Below are 22735 nucleotides of genomic sequence, written 5' to 3'. Positions count from 1 at the left end.
AGTGGTGCACAAATTCATGCACTGGGCCTCTCATTTCACTTAATCCTCAACCAGCAGAGCTCCCAGGACTCTTCTCACAGAAAGCTGCCTTCTCCAAATTCTACAAATATTATTTCAAATATGAGAGCCATTATCCAGGAAAAGATAACTAGACACACAAGAACCCTGACCCTATGCATGAAAATCAGCAGAAACAACGGATAATATAACAGATACAGTCATTGCAATGATCAGGCACAAACTATAAGGCAATGGGGCTTCTCATGTTTAAGTAAACATTGTAACAGGGCAACCATAGGAACATTGTGAAGGATTCTGAGTTGAGAATAGACTGGGTATGTTAGGAGATCGGAACTGAGGTCAGGGTGGCCGGTGTGTGTAGCGTCACGTTGGGTTCTCCTGTGTGACTCAGGGCCTCAAATGTGCCCCTTAGATCCGTCCTTCAACCTGGTTCCTTCCTGCTCAAACACCTCCCATGGCTCCCCACTACCCAGGCTATAAAGTCCGCGCTTGGGCTCAGGGAGAGCCCGCGATTAGTGTGGGTCCTGTGGTCGGCTGGAGACACCTGACCCTCCACCCAGCCTCACCCGCTCCCTGGGTGCCCGCAGGCCCAAGCGCCCGCTGCAGACTCAGTGAGGCTGAAGCAGAGGTGACAGCACAGGTTTTTTCCTGGGAACCTGCTAGGGGAGGTGTGTGGGGTCAAGGGTGGGCCCAGCCCGGGTGGCGCAGGGTCACTGCGGGCCGGCGCTCAGCGGCTCCACCCGCAGCCACAGGCCGCCCTCCGCGCGCAGGATGAGCTCGGGCTTCCTGCGCGGCTCCGCCTGGTCGCACAGGACGCGGAAGCGCAGCAGCGTGAGCGCCAGGACCACCTTCATCTCGGCCATGGCGAACGTCTGCCCGATGCAGTTCCTGGGGGCCAGAGGGAGAGGGGCTCAGATGGTGTCCGGGCCCCACTTCCGCCTGCAGGGATAGAGAAGGGGGGTAACCGCGCCCGGGGACCCCAGGCTGGCTGGCCACAGCCGCGGAGCCTCACCACCCACAGGCCACCCCCGCGTCGGACACCCGCTGGCCTCACCTGGGCCCCACCGAGAAGGGAATAAATGCCAGAGGCGACCTCTTCTGGGGTGTGTCAGGGTCGAAGCGGAAGGGGTTGTACACCTGGGGGCGAGGAGGGACAGGCTTGCTGGATGGGTTTCTCCGGACACCCAGGCATCCCCAGAAAAGCACGTGGATACGGCGGAAGGGGCGTGTCTGCTGTCCCGGGTCAGGCTCCCTCCCCATCACCAGGGCCCAGGGTGGAAGGGGCGAGGGGCAGCACCTCGGGGTCCGGCCAGACTGACGGGTTGTGATGAACCCCGAAGATGCTGATGATACAGATGTTTCCTATGCGGGGGAGGAGGGGCAGTCAGAACGAGGTCCCCGCTGAGGGACCAGCACCCTCCTCCCCCGTCACGGCCAGCACCTTTGGGGATGACCCGGCCATCGGGGAGCAAGACGTCCTGGGTGCAGCAGCGGGAGATGACGGTGACCGGGGGGTGCAGGCGCAGGCTCTCCTTGATGCACATGGTCAGGAAGGGCAGCTGGGCCAGGTCGTCCCTAAGGACCCACACGGTTACCCACCCACAGCAGAACCAGACACCCCAGGCTCCTGCCCCCGGAGATCCTCTCTCCACCTCACCCCGAGACCAAAATAAATTCCAGGTGAACCAAAAATGTAAGCATCAGAAAGTCGAAATCACAAAAGTTGCTAAAGAAAATGTATGCTGGCTGGGCCGGCTTTGCTCAGTGGTTGAGCGTCTACCTATGAACCAGGAGGTCACGGTTCGATTCCCCATCAGGGCACTTGCCCGGGTTGCGGGCTCCATCCCCAGTGTGGGGCGTGCAGGAGCAATGATTCTCTCTCATCACTGATGTTTCTTTCTCTCTCTCCCTCTCCCTTTCTCTCTCTGAAATCAATAATATATATATATATATATATATATATATATATATATATTAAAAAGAATAATAAAAAAGGAAAATGTAGGCTGGTATTTTTAGAACCATTTCTGAGCAAAACACAACACTCACACGGTATTCTTAAAAGCATTAGTACATTTGCCTAAAAAGCTTTTTAAATTATATCATTACCTTAGAGCAAAAACACATCTCTCTATGATGGACTTGGAAGGCTATTTGAATAACTAAGATCCACTCCACACTCTAAGGTTGGATGGCCTACTATGAAAGTGGCAATTCCATTTAAATGAATCAATGTATTTAATGCGATCCGATAAAAATCTACTTGTGGTTTTTTGGGAACTTGGTTGTTATCCAATTTGAAAGAATTAAAGTTCATTAAGAGCTAGGTCAATTTAAAAATAAAAGATCCAAGAAAGAGAATTCAGCCTACCAGATATTAAAATCCATCACAAAAATGCAGTAATAAAAAAACAAAACACCAGTGTGGTACTGTTGCAAGAACAGGAAACGCCCATGGGACAGAATAGAGAGAGCTCAGAGACCACAAATCCGTAAGTGAAATGTTAGCGCCTGGTAAAGGAAGCCTCAAAACTCCCTGGGCGATAGACGGAAAGTTTGATAGAAGGTGCTCAGACAATCGATGATGTGGAAATGAAATGAACCAGATCCTCATCTACTCCTTATACAAGGTGATAAGCATGTTAACTAACCTTATTGTACTCAATGTGCAATCCTATATCATAAAAGCCTATATGCTAAGTGTCTGAATGACCAGCCAGCCATTCAACCAAACGAAGAGTAATATGCTAATGATATGCTAAGGCTGCTCAACCACTCGCTATGACATGCATAGACCACCAGGGGGCAGACGCTCTTCCCTAGCTTGCTGCTGGGGTCTAGCCAATCGGGACTGAGCAAGATAGGCCGGACACACCCTGGAGCCCTCCCGCAGTCCCTCCCCAGCTGGCCAATCTCCCGCATCCCTCCCCAGCCCCATTCATGCACCAGTGGGGTCCCTTGGCCTGGCCTGCACCCTCTTGCAATCCGGGACCCTTTGGGAGATGTCGGAGAGCTGGTTTCGGCCCGATCCCACAGGCCAGGCCGAGGGACCCCACTGGTGCACGAAATCGTATACTGGGCCTCTAGAATACACATAAATCATCACATTATACACCTTGAATTTACTAGTACACAGTGTTATATGTCCATTATATCTCCATAAAGCTGGGAGAAAAAAGATGAAGGCTTCTATTCACTGTAAACTATTTTGTACTATTTGAATTTCGCCAAGTACATAATCTTTTGAAGTTGGGAGAAAAACACTTCTCCATCTCACAGGACTGCTGTGCTGAGCAAAGCCTTGAAGTTGAGGATACTGCCTCAAAAATGTTTATCCCGTCTAATATCTCCTTTCCATCCTTCAGCTCTTGGCCTAGAATCTGACCCCGGACCCCCAGGGCCCACCTCGTCCCCTCCAGTATGCCCCTGTAGTTGCAGAGAGATATTTCTAAGGCCCGCATCTGACCTGTCCCTCCACTGCTCAAACATCTCCCATGGTTCCCCATTGCCCTCCGTTAGTCATGGCTCTCCCTTCAAGAAAGAGTCTGCTTTACAGCTGCAAGGAGAACAGCTAGCTGACAGCCTCAAGCTATAGGGTGTCTAGGCCCTGCTTCAGCATTCACACCAAGGCCACACGTACCTGGGCAGACCCTAGCCAATGACTGAGCAGGTGGCCAGTGCTGCCTGACCAATGTGAGACTCTAATGGCAGCATCCCTGCCCACTTTTACCTTTTATCCAATACTAGAGGCCCAATGCACAAAGATTTGTGTAAGAATGGGCCTTCTTTCCCCTGGCTGCCAGCACCACCTTTGCTCCAACCAGAGCCGCCTTTCCACCTTTGCTCCAGATGGGAGCCGCCTTTCCACCTTCCCACACTGCCCAGTGGCCTGGAGCAGCTGGGGCGGTGTGGAACACCTGCATTGTTGTCATGGCGACAACACAAGCGTCCCACCCCACCCCCGGCTGCTCAGGGCCTGCGTATGCAAATTAGCCTGCCATCTTTGTTGGGTTAATTTGCATACTTACTCCTGATTGGCTGGTGGGCGTCGTGAAGGTGCTGTCAATTTGCATCTTTCTCTCTTTTTTAATATATATATTTTAAAATATATTTTATTGATTTTTTACAGAGAGGAAGGGAGAGGGATAGAGAGAGAGAAACATCAATGGGAGAGAAACATCGATCAGCTACCTCCTGCACACCCCCCACTGGGGATGTGCCCGCAACCAAGGCACATGCCCCCGACAAGAATTGAACCCAGGACCCTTCAGTCTGCAGGCTGACGCTCTATCCACTGAGCCAAACTGGCTAGGGCATCTTTCTCTTTTAATAGTTTAGATTGACTTCCCAAAGAATTGAAGTAACACCCTTGGACATCCTTAACATAGTTTCCAAAGCACTCCAAGGGGGTTCTATCACCAGTTCAGCCTCATCAGGAGTCCCTCTATGTCACAAGGATCCAGCCACCTCCCCCCCCCCACCCCCACCCCCCCACCCCCCCCACCCCCCCCCCCCCCCGGCCAATATGACAGGCTCACTCCTGCATGCTTCTGACCTGGCTTTTGCACAAGCTGCCCCCCTGGCCAGGAGCCCTATTCACTCAAGGTGGTGAGTTCATCTTTGTTGTTGCAAACCCAGTTTCTCCTCCTTTTCCTCCAGCCCCAGCCTTGTCCAGGGAGGACTCAGATGGGACTAGACACTGAGTTGGGAAAGGACAGGCAGTGTGGACCTGTTTAGTGAATGAAAACATGGGTGATGTTTACCCCTAAAGATTTCTTGGGAATCCCTGGGATAGATGATTAGGTGGGGAATTCAAGAAAAGAGCAAAAATTAAGGGGAGTTGAGATCTTGCAACTTCAGGCAGAAATGCAAGGGAAGGGAGGAGAAGTTCATTTACTGATCACCTGCTGGGTGGCATCTGTTTTACACACTGTTGCAATTCTCCAAGCAGCCCTGGGGGGGGCGACATTCACACACACACACACACACACACACACACACACACACACACACTACAGAGGCGGGAAAGTAGCATTCAGAAAAGGAAACTGATTTTATTAAAGTCACAAAGCAAGTTAGTGGGGCAAGAAATGTGGACACTCAGATCTTTCTGTCCCCAAAGCCTGTAACCTTTGTCCTGCTATCCAGGCTGGGTTCCAGACCCTGCCTCTGGATTCTGCTTCCATTCCCACTAAATGGGAAGACACAATGACAGAATCGACCAAAAGATCTTCCCTCTTCCCCACTTTGGGGGCAGAGCCAATGAGAGGGGCTCAGGAAGAGGCCAGGAGGACCCGCACTCACCATTCAATCTCTTGAGGCTCACGGTCCCCCAGGAGTTGTTGCACCTCCTGCCGGCAGCGCTCCTGGTATTCTGGGTGCCTTGCGAGGTTGTACAGGACCCAGGAGAGGCCGCTGGCTGTGGTGTCATGGCCTGGGAGGCAGTCAGACAGGCTTGGGTCTTTGGGCTACTGCAGCACCAGAGGGTGGGCCGTGCCCTCCTATTAAGGCCCTCAGGGGGGTGGGGGCGAGGATCGGGCAGGATGGGGTGAACTAGGGCCCACCTGCCAAGTCCCTGGGATGGAGAGACCCCACCCCCTCTGGAATCCCACGCTAGGACCCTTACCCTCAAACATGAAGGTATCAGCCTCAGCTCGGATGTCCTCATCTGACAGTCCCTTCCCATTTTCATCCTTGAGAAAGGGCAAGATGCCGCAAATCACACCAGCTCTGAGGATGCGTGTCTGACCTGAAATAGTCCCTGAAGCTCCATCATCTACGCAGGACCCTTCCCTCTTCATCTCCAGAGCACACCCCATGCGTTTTCTCTCTGGTCTCCTGCCTCCTGTTTACTCCTTCCAGACAGCCTTCTACAGTAATGTTTACAGCTTATCTCTAACCCATTCCTCCCTCCCTCAAGCACCTTCTATGGCTCCCCAGTGCCCTCTGCTTCAAGTCCAGGTTCTTCCATCTGACACTTGAAATCAATGTCCATTCTACCTCTTGAATTCAGATCCCAGAGAAGCCCACCTTGGCCAGCAGGAGCACATCAATGAAGTCCAAAGTCTTGGTCTTAGCCTTGGCTTTGAGAAAGGCATGAGAACCCTGACTAACGAGGATGCGCCGCCGCTCCTGGATGACGGCGTCTGTGAACTTGTGCACCAGTTCACAAGCCCTGCGGAAGCGCCACCCGTCGGGGGTGAGGTAGTACAGGAAATCCAGGTGCAAGAATATCTGCTGGGCCCGCTTTGTCACCAGGGCACTGAGCTCCAAGATGGCAGCAATATATTCACTGGGATACCTGCAGGACCAGGACAGACAAACCAGCTCCTTAACACACATGAAACCCTGGGAGGCCCTCCCAGCCAGACCCCAACACCACGTTCAATCTAGAAAAGGATGGCCCCCAAACATGCTTCTATCTCTATGAGCTGCCTCATGTCCTAGACCCCAAGACAAAGCTTAGGAATCATGCTCACCTCCTCTCTCCCTGTGCAATATCTGGCCCTGCCCATTCTGGTTTCTCTCAAATATGCCCCATTTTCTCCACCAAGCTCAGTTCTCCTGTTCATGGTCTCCTTGCATCCTGTGTCTACAGAACAGTCCATCATCTCTAGACTCAGATGTCTAAGCTCAGCTTTGACCACAACTCTCATCTGTTCAAACACCTCCCATGGCTCTCTGGCTATCTCAGGATAAAGCTCTATCTATTTGCCTAGCTTTGGAATGTCATTAAGATCCAGCCCCTGCCACACTCTCCAACCTCATTTCCAAGATGTCTCCTCACTGCTTCACACACTCCTGGCCTTTATCAAATGGTCCTACCTACCTGAAGGGATTGCTCTTTGTCTTTCCCCAGCCTTATCCTTCAATGTCCAGCCCTGGCCCACCTCCTCCAGGAAGGCCCTTATGATTGCCCTGGTCAGTATCCCCCCCTCCATCTACTCCCTTGGGCCCATGGCTCATGCTCCCAGGCTCTGGGAAGAGACTCACTCTTGGCACTTGCTGTCAAAACTGAAGACACATTTCTGCAGACTGTCCAGGGTCATGAGGCTGATGTGCTCAAACATGTCCAGACGGGTGCTGCCCCCTGAGGCCAGGCGCTTCCACTTGGCCTGGACAGAGAAGGGCATAGAGCTGGGGCTTCCCTGAGCCCTTCCCCAACCCAACCACCTGGATGGAGTCCCCGGACCCTGCCTCTTGGTCCTCTGCCCCAGGCACCCATCCCCAGAGAGGACCAGGCTTGAATAGGAGTGACCCCATGGCTGGGAGTCAGGATACTTGGGTTCAAGATCATTGTCCTTTTCTAGGCTCCACCTGTCAAATCTTCAGTCAACTTAAGATAACCTGTTTTTGTGTCGGACAAACCAGCTTAAAATTCTTCTTTTTTTAATATATTTTTTTACTGATTTCAGAGAGGAAGGGAGAGGGGGAGAGAGAGAGAAACATCAATGATGAGAGAGACTTAGTGATCGGCTGCCTCCTGCACGCCCCACACTGGGGATTAAGCCCACCACCCAGGCATGTGCCCTGACCGGGAATGGAACCAGGACCTCCTGGTTCATAGGTCGACGCTCAACCACTGAGCCCAGTTGGGCTAGCTTAAAATTCTTGATCCACCACTCATAGCTCACTTACTAGCTTTGTGAATTTGGACAATTCCCTAATCTCTCTGACCTTCTGTTTTATCACCTGTAAAGTGGTCATAATTATCATCTCTACCTCGTATGGTTGCTAAAAATTAAATTGGCTCATCATTTTTGGTATTCAGTAAGTGTGAAGTAACTGTTAGCTATCACTTTCATCTTCATCATTATCATAGTGGTAATGACTACCAAAATGACTACTCCCATTTGATAATGACCATCATTACCAAATGGTCAAATGGGAAATGACTGCAAAAAAAGTTTCCAGAGCAGCCTTGAACAGACTGTCAAACTACAGTGGGAAGGCCGGGGAGGGTTGGGGGGCAGGAGGGGAGGGTAAGAGATCAACCGAAGGACTTGTATGCATGCATATAAGCATAACCAATGGACATAGGACACTGGGGGGTAGGGGAGGCCAGGGGATTGTCAAGGGCAGGGGAAAAAAGGAGACATATGTAATACTCTTTGTAATACTTTAAGCAATAAAACAATTTTTTTAAAAAAGTTTCCATTTCTTTGCCCGTCCCTACATCCTCATCCTTTGCAATGAGACACTGCAGTGCTTCCATTAGGAGGGAGCGCCTCTTGAGTCTGAGCTGGATGTGGGACTTGCTTCAGCCAATAGAAGACGATGGAAATGATGGTGTGCTGACTCTGAAACCAGCTTCAAGAAGCCCTACATGTTTCTGCTTGTTCTCTTGGAATATAGTCTCTACCATGCAAGCGAGCTGGCCTACTAGAAAACGAAAGGCAAATGCCATCCTAGACAAGCCAACAGCAAGTTAAGCCCCAAACATGTGACAGGGCGGAGCCTGGATCAGCAGAGCTGTCTACTGAACCCAGCCATGACCACAGACAGTGTGTGATTCCCGCCGGGACAAGAAGAACTACTCAACTGACCCAGCATCTCATGAGCAATAACAAATATTGTTTTTCAGATCCATGAGTTTTAAGGTGGTGTGTTGTGCAAAAAAAAGCGACTATTCAATCTTTATCGTTGCCGTCTTGAACTTAGAGGGCTTCAGTGAGCAGACTGGATACTAAAGCCTCTCTGAGCGCTAGTGCCATCCTCTTGACCACCATTAAAAAGGGGTTGTTCTCTCGAGTGTACAAATGAGGAAACTGAGGCTTAGAGAGGAAATGCAATGGCCTCCTAGCCATCCAGTAGAGCAGGGACTCCAGACCACATATGCCTGAGGCCACTCCTCCTTTCCCAAGGCTCCAGCTGGGTCCCTGGGTTTAAGGAACTCACGTGCATGATGTCTGCGCTCTTGTTGAAAATCTTCATGTAGGGCTTCAAGATTTCAAAGTGGAAGGCGGGAGTCAGCAGGCGGCGGTGGTGGCTCCACTTGTCACCGGCACTCAGCAGAAGCCCGTCCCCTAGTAGAGGCAGCCCCGGGGAGTGGGCAAGGTAGGACCTTCTCCTGGTCCCCCAAGGGTGTCCCCACCCTGCTTCTCCCTCAGTGACTCACCCAGCCAGGGCTTCATGAAGCTGTAGAAGACCATGTCCTTGGGGGCCACGGCAGCTGGCATGAATGAGGACCATCAGGGGCAATGGAGGGGGGAGGAGAGGGACTTTGAGTAAGGGGAGGAGGCTGAGAACCAGGGGTCTGCATTCCCCCTCCAAACCCATCATGGCAGAAATGGGACAAGGGCAGAGGAAATGGGGAGGAGGAGGGAGCCACGGGAGGACCAGACCAGGCTGCAACACAGAGCAGAGCAAAGGCAGAGCCAAAGACACCATCCTACATGCTTAGACTCACCCCAACATGGCACCACGTGCTTCAACACACCTTGACATGGATCCTACATGATCCAACATGTTCTACACACCCGAGCACAGTCCAGCACTCTGCAAAATGCCTTTACAGGGACCTAGGACACCCTGTCTGCCCCAGCACTCTCTGACATCTCTTAGGACATTTGACATGGCTCAAATATGTTTTAACATATCCTGACATGACTCCAACATGGGTGGCATGCCATGACATAATACAGCATGCTCTGACATGGATCCAAAGACAGTCTGACATGACCTCAGTATGTTCTGCAAACAGGCCCCAGTTAGGACTTAAATATGGTCCCATTAATGTCTCAGACATGACACAGGTATGACCCAGACTTTCTCAGTATTCTCCTCTACCTTATACTCAGCATTAAGTGCTTAAGTCAGGGGCTCCTCTGTCCTTAAAGGGAATAGAGGATGCTGCCCCTCCCAGACACTGAGCTCCACTCATCATGAAGAACTGCCACTACTCCCTCTAGACCAGGCCCCCAAGGCCAACCAGGCACAGGTCACCAACCTGGGGTCTGGTGGATCTTCCCCCACAATAGTCTGGCCATTGGTCTTCCCGTCCCAAATCACCTTCTAGCTTAGGGTTCCTCCCATCAGAGGCAGCGAGGGCAGCTGAAAACACACAGGGCTAAGAGGAAAGCTTCAGCATGCTCTGTGGTCTTGAGAAGTTACTATGCCTCTCTGAGCCTGATTCCTCACCCAGGAAATGCCCACCTACCAAGGTTGCTGGTGGATGGACATCTGGTATCTGCCTGTCCAGTGTCCATCCCCTTCTCCTGAAACCAGGACCCCATCCCTCCTCCACTCTCAATCCAAGTAATTAGGAGGGTGGCCATGCCAACCCACCCTCTACTCCAGAGCTAAGCATATGACTGAGCCTTAGCAATCAAGTCACAGTGATTAGATGAGGGATTAGTCCCTAGAACCCAAGCCAGGCCAGTTTAGAGAATCCTGCAATCTTTCCTGGGAATGAGCTCACTTTTCCAGGGCAGCTGAGCTCTGGCACAGAAGAACACAGAACTATGAGACGAAGACAGATTTCCAATGGCATTGTTTGAAGACCTGGATCCAGCCTGAGGACAACTCTAGCTGAGCTTTCCAGTCAATAGCTCCCCTTTCTTTACTCACACCTACAAGGTGGAGTTTCTGCCACTCAAAGCCAAGAGAGACTTTGTCAACTAGAGAGAACCAGGGACCTTCCCAGAGTTACCCAACAGGTTAGTGTCACAGTCACGGACTCTGTCAACATTGCCCATTCTCCTGCTCAACCTGGTCTGTCCAGGGGTGGGAAGGGCTGGGAGCAGAGGCAAGGGAGGGGCTAGGGTTGGGGGCTCCTGGGAGAGGTACCTGGGGCCTGGAGCACGGGGGCAACAAACTTGGGGTGAACGAGCCGCAGGACGGGGTAGAGCGGCCCAACCCACCAGAGGTGGACGTCACGGAAGTAGTGGCCCAGTTCCTCTATCATCCGCAAGCCCTCCTCATTGCTCTTCACCTGGGAATGGATGGGGATGAGGCAAGGCCTGACCAGGGGCCTCAGATGCAACAACTGCCCACTGTACCCTCTACTCACCATGCCCTACTCACCCCTTAACTCCTTCTGCCTGGATTATTGGTCTGCACCCGTCTCCACCTCACTAAGTCAGCTTTTCTTCAGGTCTTTTGTGTATCTAGCTACCTATATGTCTCTCCTTGTCCCATCATTCTCTTTATCTCTCTGTTTCTTTAGGAGATAAATGAGATAAATAAGTAGATAGATATATGAGACAAATAGATGATGATAGATAGATAATAGATGATAGATAGATAGATAGATAGATAGATAGATAGATAGATAATAGATGATGGAAAGACATAGCCCACTCAAAGGCCTGGAGATGAGAGAGCCAGCACCTGGCTATGAGCAGCAAGAAGTTCCATGCAGCTAAAGTGAAATGGGTGGGACGCAGAGAAAAAGTGGAAAGGAGAGAAGATCAAGCAGGGCATCAAGAGATCACGAGTGGGTAGAGGCAGGGGATTGATTCTGAGGGCACTGGGGGGCCATGCAGGATATGGAGATGAGGAGAAGCAGATGGGGAATTGGCGAGATGGACAGAGAAATAGAGCAAAGAAACAGAGAAAGATGTTCTAGCCAGTTTGGCTCAGCGGATAGAGCATCAGCCTGCGGACTAAAGGGTCCCAAGTTCGATTCTGGTCAAGGGCACATGCCCAGGCTGCGCGCTTGGTCCCCAGTGGGGGGCGTGCAGGAGGCAGCCGATCAGTGATTCTCTCTCATCATTGATGTTTCTATCTCTCTTTCCCTCTCCGTTCCTCTCTGAAATCAATGATAATATATATTAAAAAAAAAAAAAAAAGAAACAGAGAAAGAGTGAAGGAGAGACAGAGAGAACACATAGAGATACTGGTAAACAGAGGGAGTAGACGAAGTAAGTACATACACAGATGCACATACATCTATCTTCTGTTTGTATGTATGTATGCATGTATTTATGTATGTACTTATCTATCTATATCCATCCAACCATCTACCTACCCATCATCTATCATCTATCTCTATATATCTATCAATCTATATCTATATATAATCTATATATCAATCTATCCATCAATTTATCCATCATCTATCATCTTTCTATCCATAATCTATCTATATATTCATCTATCTATTCATCCATCTGTCATTTATCCATCCATCATCTAGTCACCTATATATCTATCTATCCATCCATGCATCATCTAGTCATCTATCATCCATCATCTTTTGTCTATCTATTACCTATCTATATTTATCTATCCACCCATCATCTCTCATAGTATGTCCTGTTTATCTATCTCTCCTGAAGCTATGGACACGCCCATTAATTGTACCGCTTACAAATGAGAAACTGAAGCCATGTCCCCAGAAGGGGAAGGAGGGTGGATCACTTCCTGGTGAGGTGTCCTCTCCAGTCCCTCCGAATGGAATGCCCCATCAGAGCTGACAAATTCCCTGGTGCTCCAGGCAGGTGAGATGAGTTGTTTTCACTGTGTGACCTGTCCCTGCCCTCCAAGGACTCGATAAGATTGCTCCAGAGAGGAAGAGCGCCTCCACTCACCAGTTGAGGGGCTGGAAGAGGGAAGAGTGCCCAAGGCCATCCTCCACATCCAAGCCAGTGGAGGGGGAGTCAGAACTAAGATCATTCTAAGACCCAGAATCTCAACCAACCTTCATGATGAGCTTGGGACCTTCTGTTCTGTGATGAGCTTAGGACATCCTGTTCTGTGATAAGCTGGGGGTTGGGGAGAGGAGAGGAGTTGGTCGCTCATCCCTTCGGCCTTGGATAACCAAGAAAGGTGATTGCAAGTTCATCCAGGCCTAGAACATGGCCTCCGCCATGACATCATCAAATATTTATGAAGTGCCTACTGTATATAAGTTCCTGGCATGGGCACTACAGATATTGTGTCTACCCCAAGTTACACTGTCTAATGGGAGAGATGAATAAGGAACAAATAATTGGACAATTAACTGTTTAAGTGTGAGCAAGGTCTAGTCAGAAGTCAAGGTCTGGGGATCAAGGACGGTTTCTAGAAGGAAGTTACATTTGAGCTGAAAATGGGAGGAATCGACCAGGCAAAAGAAGTGCTTCCAGTCAAAAGAGAAGTATGAGCAAAGGCCCTGGAATGGCTTGGCTCATTGAGGAGCTAAAGCAGGAGCTGAGCGTCCTGAGTGTGGGTGGGGCTGGCGAGGGCAGGCAACATTTATTCTTTATCTTCAGAGGGATAGGCAGTCATCAGTTTTTAGCCAAGAAGAGGCATGATCAAAACTCAATTTCAGAAAAATCTCTTCAAGGTTAAAGAGAGAGAAGATGATAGTAAACAAAAGCCAAATGAGGAGATCGGAGAGGGAGCTGGGTGAGGCTTCCAGAGAAAGATGATGGTGGATGGAGCCAGGGGTGTGGCAGGATGATTCAGAGGGGACAGACTGAGGAAAGGTGGTGGAGGCACCACAGCCAGATGTGATGAAGGACCAGATGTGTAGGTGAGAGAAGAGAGGGGCCAGGGAACCCTAAATTATGGGACGTGGATAACTGAATGATGAACTAGACCCAGGGTGGGGATGAGGATTGGGGATGGAGCCGTGATTTCAGATTCCAACTCGGAGACATGAGGTATTTATGAGACATCCCCACCATATGAGGAGGGGAGGAAAGGGCTGGACATAGAGCCTCAGACTCAGGAGAAATGTGAACTTGGGATTCACTTATGCAGGGAACTGATGGTCTCCTCAAGATTAGAAGCCCTTGGTAAGGAGGTGGCCTTGGGAGAGAGAGGAGGGGTTAGGACTCGGGGTGAGTCCCTACATGGAAAGGTAGGATGAAGGAGGAGCCGGGGCTGGAGATAGAGGAGCCACATGGAGGTAACGACAAGGGCAGGGACTTGTCCTAGAATCAAGAGAAAAGGGAGCTTGCAAGATGACAGAGCAGTCAGCAAGGTCAGAGTTGCTTGGAGGTGAATGGGATGGGATTTAGGGGCCTGAGTTCACATTCATCTCAGAGGAGCCTGACAAGAGTGGAGCAGACTAGAGCAGGTGAGGATCGAGTGGGGAGATGGAGGGAAGGAGGGAAGACAAGTCTTTGTCCATGAGGAGACAGAAGAGCACGTAGACGGGAGGTTTTGTGCAGGTTGGATTGCACTGGAGGTGAGTGGGGATTTAGCTGACACCCTTTCGTCCGGTTTCATGACCTCCTCTAGCATCATCGTGGAGACAGATTGGAGGATGTGGTGATTGAGCTCAAACAGGCAGAAGCTGTCCAAGGAGTCATGATGGAAACTTCAGTTGGCGAGAGACTGTAGCCCATGTGCAAAGGATGGAACCAAAGCTAAATGTGTCCAAGGAAGTGGGGTCAGAAGGAAGCTGTCGGACTGAGACATGGAAGGGACTAGACATCCTGGAGGCCTCAAAAATGGAGAAGAAAGAAGCTGGGAGGAAGAGGGGGTTCTGGCCAGAGGATGCAACACTCAGATCAGTGGCTCTGGAGGCAGCGCCTTTACAGGTGACGACAAAGTCCAAAGTGTGACTGTGGCAATAGGGGGTGGATGCAGCATGGACAGAGGGCCTCTGGGGTGAAGGCTAGGAATGGGGAAGGGGGCCAGGAGCCCCGTCCCAGGAAGTCGGCCAGAAGGGCAAAGGCCGGAGGGATCCCTTCTGAAAGGTGAAGTGGTCAACTTTAATCTAAGTTGGGCAATGGGGCCCATTGATACACCTGGGGAGTGGGAGGCAAGATAAGAAAATTGCCTGAGGAAGGGAGGAGGAGAGACTGCCCACACCTCTTCTCAGGCCCAGCTGTGCCCTGGGGGGTGGGAGGGAGGAGATGGCAGAGGTCATAGTTCATTTCTTTGGTGAAGCAGAAGTCATGAAAGGAGCAGACACTGGCCTGAGCCCAACAGAGATGAGCCGGGCAGTGAGCGGACCTTGAGGAGGCGTCAGGTCCGGCATCGGAGACTGTGGGCACCAGGAGACCCGGCTCTGTGCAGTCCACCCTGAGAAACCCTCAGAGGAGCACGGATGGGGACAGACAAGCAGAAGGGGGCTGGGGGTGAGGAAGGGTAAGAAAAAGAGAGCTTTAGGGACATGGAGTGCACAGGGGAGAGCCTGGGAGGGACGTGAGGAAAGAGGGCTCCCTCACTGCTCTGCTGTCCTCGACCCCCCAGCCCACCTCTGAGCCCCATCCCCAACCCTTCGGGAGACCATCTGAAACGGTAGAATAAAATGTTCCCAAAAATTTCTCCATGGGGCAAGCCCTGCCAGAACTACGGCCGTTATCAATAGGTAATTATAAAACAACGGTCCAGGAACTTCCCTGACTTCTTTTAAGTTTGTTTTTCAGATCTAAAGCCAAGCTGCCAGCCACAGGGACAAACTCCATCCCCGGTTAGAAAGTCCCTTCCTACATCCCATAATAAGTGCTGCACAATCCCAGAATGCTTCGCTTCACGGACCTATACCTGGATATCAGTGTTTCAGAAAGGAAAAGCCTGCTAACCTACTCCCTGATTGGTCGGCCCAGAAATGTCTGTGTTCTCAAGCCCTGAAGCCCCTGAGCCCCACATCTGGGGTGCAGAACCTGGGACCTTATCTCTGTGTTCTCTTCCTCCCCAATAAATCTGCCACTGCTTTTATCAGTGTCCCTGGTCTAAATTCTTTAAATATCTGAAGACAAGAACCCAAACTCGTCGGTAACACATCTACCCTGATACCCCAGACTTGTCCTGATGCCCACACTCACCAAGCCCAGGTGACCCCAAAACCAGTTCCTCTTTGGGGGCTGCGGGAAACATCGGAGGCGAAGAGAGTTGTCATACATGGTATAGATCTTTGCCAGGACGCGGGCCAGGAACCAGGAGGCTAGCAGCAGCAGCAGGAGTAGCCACGGGGAGGCTGCCAGCGGCCCCAGTCCCAGCCAGGACAGGCTCAGCTGCAGCATCCTGCAGGGCAGGCAGAGCGTGAGCTCCTGGGGCCTAGGACGGGGCGGTAAGGGGGATCTCAGAGGCAGAGACCAGCTTACAGAGGAAGAGGGCCAAGGGCGTAAGGGATATGGGCAGGTGACAGGGCATGGGGGCTCTGGAGGGAAGGGAGGCCCAGGGAAATTCAGAGGGAGAGGGAGAGGGAGAGAGAGGCAGAAAGAGAGAGAGACAGAGACAGAGAGGGAGAGAGACAAAGAGGCGGGAGGCAGAGAGAAGGGGAAGGGAGAAAGAGAAAGAGGAATGAAGAAACGCCCCGACAAGAATCAGCCTGCGGAAGGTTGCCAGGGGCGGCTCCAATTACAAGGAAACCACCGTCCTGGGCCAGCTTGCTCCCAGGAGCGCCCCTCCCTGCCCCAGGCCAAGGGCCCTCAGGCCTGTCAGCCTAGCCTCGTACCTTCTGCCTGGAGCACTTAGTCCTACGAGATCTCCTCGCCCTCCTCCTGGGAGGACAAAGTCCCTGGCCGACCGCTGAACTCCACTCCGGGAGGCTGGGCTTGGCTGAGTCAGCCAATGCCTGTGTGCCTAGCTGTTTCCTCCCTGATGGCAGTCACCCAAAGCTTAAAGCCAGAGCCAGCTGGGTCCAGAGAGAAACCAGCTCAGTGTCACAGAGTGTGAGCGCTGGGACCTCAGGACTCAGCACCTCCAGTGGGGTCAGGGGACAGGTTCGGGTGTAGACAAAGGTCACTCTCGGCCCATAAAACTTGAACTTGATTGTTTAGTTGCCAGGTGAGTCTTGGCCTAAACATCTCCCTGGCTCCTCCAGGGCACGCAGTCCTACCTCCAAGCAGCCCAGGGCCTGAGCTGACACCTGCCTGCTGGGAAGAGGAACAAAGAACCCAGCCTGGCTGGGGCCTCGCCCATCAGATTCAGGGGTGGATCAGGGGTGGAAGGGCCCTTTGGAAAGAGGGCGCCTGGAGGTGAGGGGGGTAGGTCTGTGGGGCCGTGAGAAGAGGGTCCAGACAGGAGAGGGCAGAGCTGGGAGACCCTCGGTGACTACTGTCTCACTCTCACTCTCGCTCAGACTGCAAGCTGTGCTGGCCCCTTTGGGGCTTAGCTTTCCCATGGGGTGAGAGCCGGAGAGGGGTCACAGCTTGCCCAGCTCCTTCCCAAATTTCCCCGTGAAGGGGTCTCAGCCCCTAGGAGGTGTCCCCATGGTCAGGCTCCAAAATGAGGGTGAATTTGAAGGATGCAGCTGAGTGAAAAGATTGGGACAGACTTTCCTCCTGCAACTGATAGAATGTTGGGGGAACATGCACACACACACACACACACACACACACACACACACACACCCCTCATTCCTTCCAGTCCTACATGATCCAGCTCCAGATGCCTGTTCTGGAGCCCGCAGCAGGTGAGACACACTGCCCTAGATTCCCCTCCTCCTCCTCCTCCTCCTCCTCCTCCTCCTCCTCCTCCTCCTCCTCCTCTGCTGGGTGGGTCCGCCTGCTGACAGGCCCATCTGGAGAAGAGTGAAGGGCAGGGCCAGGGTGGATGAGAGGCAGCAGGGCTGGCCTGACAGGTCTGGGGAGCAGCAGGAGAAGAAGAAGCACAGGTCTAGAGAGGTGTGGTAACGTGCACCAGCCACACGACAAAGCCATTCGGCATGACAGCTTGGGAGAAAGAGAATCCTGGCACATAGTAGGTTTCATTAACTCTGTAGGGAAGAATAGGACGTAGCAGCCATGAGCTCTAAGAACTCAGAATGCGGTCCTCAGCCCCGCAGCCTGGATATCACCTGCAGCATCTTGGAAATGCAGTATCTCAGACCCACCAAGGTGCTGACTGCAAACGTTCTGCCATTGTCCCCAGGAAAGGGAGTTTACTTCCCTTCTCCTTGAGTCGGGACTGGCCTGGGTTGCTTAACCAATAGTATGTGGTGCAGGCGGTGTCATGCCAGGGATGGCCTTGAAGACAGCTGGCAGCTTACACCTATATTTGCTCACAGGACACATTTAATGCCATATAGAGAGATGACTGACAGATGATGTAGATAAGTAACAGAAGATGGAGATAGATAATAGATAGATGATGGATGCATAATGAACAGATGGGTACGTAGATGATTGGTAGACATCTGTGCTAGTAGTTCTGTTTCTCTGGAGAACCTGGACTGATGCAGAGGTGAATCTACTTCCTCTCTCCTTGAACCCGAGCTGTCCTGAGTGACTTCAGGGACTTGGAGTCCAGATCATGAGAAGACTTGAAGCTCCCTTCCAGCCCCCTTGGGATACACCTGTTGTACACAGCTGCCATGTTAAGAGGAAGCCCAAGCCGCCCCACAGAGAGGCCCTACGTTAGCAGGAACTGAGGACCCCAGCCAACAGCCAGCACCAGATGGCCAGCCATGTGAGCGAGTTATTGTGGAAGAGGACCTTCCAGCTGCAGACAAGCTGCTCCAACTGACGCTATATAGAGTAGAGCAGCGGTTCTCAACCTGTGGGTCGCGACCCCTTCGGCGGTCGAACGACCCTTTCACAGGGGTCGCCTAAGACCACCCTGCATATCAGAGATTTACATGACGATTCATAACAGTAGCAACATTACAGTTATGAAGTAGCAACGAAAATGATTTTAGGGTTGGGTCACACCATGAGGAGCTGTATTTAAAGGGCCAGAAGGTTGAGAACCACTGGAGTAGAGCAAGCCATTCCAGCGGAGCCCAGCCAAACTGTAAATTGGTGAGCAAAGTAAAGTTTGTCAATCGAAGCTACTGAACGTCTCGGCAGCTCGTTACGCAATAACAGCTAACTGGAACGGGTATTTCCCAGCATGTTTGGAGTCCTCAGAAAAGTGGTTGTGTGATCTTGCTCCCTGGCATATGGCATCAGTTTGGCTCAAATAAACTCTTATAAAAAATTCTCTTTAAAAAGTGGTTATGTGTGCGTAAATATTTGCATAGATACGGGAAAATGTTCATATATGCAACGTGTAAAAACTGAAGAGAAAAAAAAATCAACCCAAACTGCTGGGTTGGGACTGGAGAGTAGAAATGGAAGAATTTCCCTTTAAAATGTTTACACTTGCAACTTAAAAAAAAATGTTTTTTATTGATTTCAGAGAGAGGAAGGGAGGGGGAGAGAAAGAAATATCAGCAATGAGAGACATCCATCAGCTGCCGCCTGCACGCACTCTACCGGAGGATCAAGCCTGAAACTCAGGCATGTGCCCTGACCGGGAATCGAACTATGACTTCCTGACTCATAGGTCGACACTCAACCACTGAGCCACACTAGCTGGGCTATGCTTGCAACTTTTTTTTTTTTTTTTACATCAGCTCATGCAATATGTGGAGAGAGGAGATAAATAAATAAAGTGCTTATAACAACCCTCCTTGATTCATGGTCAGCACCAAGCATGTGTTTGCCATTATTTCTCTTATTTCATGACAGAATGAAGACATGGAAGCCAGCTATAAATGAGTCTTAGGTCCCTCTGGTACAAACAACATGGACATTACTAGCTGTGAATGACCCCCATTCCCTCAGCCCTTGCCAAGGAGGGGGGCTTCCAAGAGGGGTGCCAGCCCCGAGATTGGGGTCAGATGGCCCAGAATCAAAGCCCAGCTTTGCCACTCTCCAGATGTGTGACTTTGGCAAATGACTTGCCCTCTCTGATCCTCACTATGGAACCCAATATCCATCTCAGGATAACAGTACCTGTGAGAATTAAATGAGAATATTAAATGGGAAGGACACACAAGAAGTACTCAGTCAATTTAAATATCCTTATTGTTATATTAACTTCAAAGACATCCCCCACCCCCTCCACTTGATCCTTAAGCCCCTCCTTTGTAAAAAGGGCATAACAACAGCCTGTGGGGATTGGGGATTGGGCATAAGCACAGGTCTACGTGCATCCCTTAGTCTGAGTTCCCCAAAAGTCGACTGTGACACAAGAATTCAAGTGCAAATCCTTTATTCTGAGGCAAAAATTCAACTGTAAGTTGTTTCTTTGGGAGGTGATCCCAGGAGATGCCAGTAAGGCAGCGGGAAGGGAGGCAGGGAAGGGAGGGCAGCAGGGAAAAGGTGCTTTGAAAAGGAAGTTCCCACTGTTGGAACCTGGGGCTCAGTCCCCCTCGGGACCCCTGGGAGAGAGCAGAGAACGCGCACCCAACTGTCATTAGTCAGGGCTGCTCGCAAGCACATTTTCTCCAGAACGTCCTGCTTGCTGCAAGGCACGGAGGGGCTCTGGGCAGGGGCTCCTGCCTTGAGCAGGAGCACAGCCCCATGTGGACAGTTATAGTCGTTCAACGAGTGGGGTTCTCCCCTCCTCTCTTCCCAGCACCCCCACCCCCCCACCCCCCCCCCACCCCCGCCCCCAAGTCCCTACACACACACAGACAAGAGCCTGTGCCCCCAAAGCATCCAGCAGAGGGAGCCTCTGACACACTCAGCAGAGGAACGAGCCTCATGTGATGGCACCAGGTGTATAAGGACTCACACGCAGGTGGAGGTGAGTCCTGGGCCCCACGGACCTCATGCCTGCCCTCCTCCCTCGTTCATCCACCAAGACCCTTCGTGAAAAGTCAACGTGCATGACAAACCTGACGAACCTATAAAACCCACAGGAGAACCGAGGAGCAGAGGGGCAGTCACGCGCCAGGGCCACCGCTAGTAAGGAGCAGAGCCAGGGTTTGAGCCCATATAAGTCGCATCCCAAGGTCAAGTTATTTCTGCTGGCACATGACGGGGTTGCTCCGAGGCGTGCGTGGTGGGAGTGGGTTGAGGGAGGCTGGTGCAATGTTTGGGGAATAATGAGCGCTTGGAGACCCTCCCTCGGGATGGGGGTGTGAGAGAGGCAGTGGGGGGCTCCTGCATGGTTCCCACTCAGTCTACCTCGGAAAGGGCATTCCGGCCGACGATACCAGCACACACCACCAGGGGGCGCTCCAGGATCGACAGCCCAGGTTTGACTCATCTCCAGATCCCCAACCCCGCGCCATCTCGGCTGATGCCCCGGAGCAGGACAAGGAGGCCCAAGGAATGGGGTGGAAAAGGACTCAGGGCCCCCTCTGAGGTCCCCAAGGATATCGTTGTTGGACCTTAGGTTAGTCATTTCACTCTGGGGAACTCAATATCCATCTCAGGATAACAGTACCTGAGAATTAAATGAGATTATTAAATGGAAAGGACACACAAAGAAGTACTCAGTCAACTTAAATATCATTATTGTTGCCCTGGCCGGCTTCGCTCAGTGGATAGAGCGTCAGCCTGCGGACTGAAGGGTCCCAGGTTCGATTCCGGCCAAGGGCACAACATGCCTGGGTTGTGGGCTCGATCCCCAGTGGGGGCTGTGCAGGAGGCAGCTGATCAATGATTCTCTCTCATCATTGATGTTTCTATCTCTCTCTCCTTCTCCCTTTCTCTCTGAAATCAATAAAGAAATATATTTAAAAATAAAAATAAATACCATTATTGTTATATTAACTTCGGAGACCCCCCTCCCCCCAGGCTTCATCCTCCTTCGTGAACACACACACACACACACATACACACATACACACACCCTAGTATCTCAGTCTTCGGGCTTGAAACACCATCTGAATTCTGAGGCTTCCCAAATGTCTGTCCCGGCCCAGAACTCTCTCCCAAATTTGAGGCCCATCTGTCCACGTGCCAGCTTGACGGCCCAACTGCTCCTGGTCCAAACGGACATGCTAATCTCACCCCCAAAACAACTTGCTTCATTCAGCATTCCCCATCTCCATCGATGGTACTCCAATCTTTCCAGGTGCTCAAACCTGGAGACCTGGGGACCTGCCCTTCTCATGAATCCCACACTCCATCCATTGGCAAACCTGCCAGGACTACCTTCACGAAACAATCATTCCTCATCAGAGTCCAATTGCCCCTCTTCACCTGTACAGCCCCCACGTAGGTTTTAGCTACAGTCATCTCTCACCTGGACTAAGGTAGTCACCCCCTCCTCATCTTCTAGTTCTATCCTTGCCTTCTGTAGTCTCTATTCAAATTGCAGCCAACGACTGTACGACAAATCTTATCCCTCCTCTGCTCAGAACCCCCTATGGCCCCCTATTTTTCTCACAATAAAGTCAGTGACTTTAAGGCCCTGTGTAAATTTACTTATTTGTTTGCTTTTTTAATCACTTGTTATCTGCTCCCCTTTCTAGAAAGTCAGTTACACGAGAGCTCAAACACTGGTCACAGTAGATGTACAATTTGATGAATTCATATGATTATTGTAGACGCTGTCATTGTCCCACCTTCTATATCACCATATCAGGGACTATTCCATCACCTAGTTCCCCCAGCCAAAGACTTGAGAATCACCCTAACCTTCTCCTCCGCTTATACCTGACCCTTCCTGTCCCACCTGGACCTCAGCCACCCTTTCCCCTGGGTTTTCAGCCCCCTGTACTCCCTTTCAAGCCACCTCCCTGCCAGCCCAGGCTTGATTATGATGTGTCCTGTTCCTGCTCACACACCCCCTATAGCTCCCTATTGCCCTCAGCATAAGGGCTGAACTGTGACATAGCCCACAGTTCCTACACGATTGGCCCCTCCCCGTCCTTCTTCCTTTCTACCCCACTACCCAGGTCCAGCCACTCTGGCCCCTTGTGAGTTCCTCGAGTGCACCATGCTCTCCCTCATCTGCATACATTTGCAGATGCTATTCCTCTGCCTGGAATGCTCTTCTCTCCCTTGTCACCAAATTCTACTCCCACTTCAGCACCAGAGAAGCTCTCCCTGAGCCACCCCCACCAAATGTTATGCTCACCCAGCACCACGGTGTCTCCCTTGGAGCA

At 51.4% G+C, this 22735-nt stretch overlaps 1 protein-coding gene across 4 annotated transcripts; it reads right to left on the bottom strand.

Annotated features, from left to right (window-relative positions):
• Positions 1 to 201: 201 nt before the first annotated feature.
• On the bottom strand, positions 202 to 16642 carry LOC118652592 (cytochrome P450 4F6-like). 4 transcript variants are annotated; one of them, XM_036302551.1, is made up of 13 exons: positions 16361 to 16642; positions 15729 to 15960; positions 10810 to 10954; positions 9140 to 9193; positions 8920 to 9047; positions 7015 to 7136; positions 6052 to 6322; positions 5648 to 5714; positions 5326 to 5455; positions 1463 to 1596; positions 1319 to 1383; positions 1076 to 1158; positions 202 to 909 (listed from the first exon to the last, which is right to left on the bottom strand). In XM_036302551.1, exons 2-13 carry the CDS (start codon positions 15924 to 15926, stop codon positions 732 to 734), a joined length of 1575 nt encoding a protein of 524 aa, XP_036158444.1. In that variant the 5' UTR covers positions 15927 to 15960; positions 16361 to 16642; the 3' UTR covers positions 202 to 731. The 4 variants fall into 4 exon arrangements, with proteins under 4 accessions (XP_036158444.1, XP_036158443.1, XP_036158445.1 ...); XM_036302550.1 differs by having other exon boundaries at positions 15729 to 15927; positions 16361 to 16641; XM_036302552.1 differs by lacking the exon at positions 16361 to 16642 and having other exon boundaries at positions 202 to 694; positions 727 to 909; positions 15729 to 16347.
• Positions 16643 to 22735: the final 6093 nt, after the last annotated feature.

Source organism: Myotis myotis, unplaced genomic scaffold (genome assembly GCF_014108235.1).
Source record: "Myotis myotis isolate mMyoMyo1 unplaced genomic scaffold, mMyoMyo1.p scaffold_m19_p_32, whole genome shotgun sequence".
NCBI classification, from domain to species: Eukaryota; Metazoa; Chordata; class Mammalia; order Chiroptera; family Vespertilionidae; genus Myotis; species Myotis myotis.
Note: the sequence above shows the minus strand (reverse complement) of the source record. Positions and strands in the feature narration are given on the sequence as shown.

Bases quoted from the DNA above. Each gene is read 5' to 3' on its own strand.
- LOC118652592 (XM_036302551.1), bottom strand. From the start codon at position 15,926: ATGCTGCAGCTGAGCCTGTCCTGGCTGGGACTGGGGCCGCTGGCAGCC. The intron at 9,048-9,139 runs GTGAGTCACTGA...TGCCTCTACTAG, and splicing joins CTTCATGAAGCCCTGGCTGG to GGGACGGGCTTCTGCTGAGT. The intron at 1,597-5,325 runs GTGAGTGCGGGT...GTGGGTCCTTAG, and splicing joins GAGCCTCAAGAGATTGAATG to GGACGACCTGGCCCAGCTGC.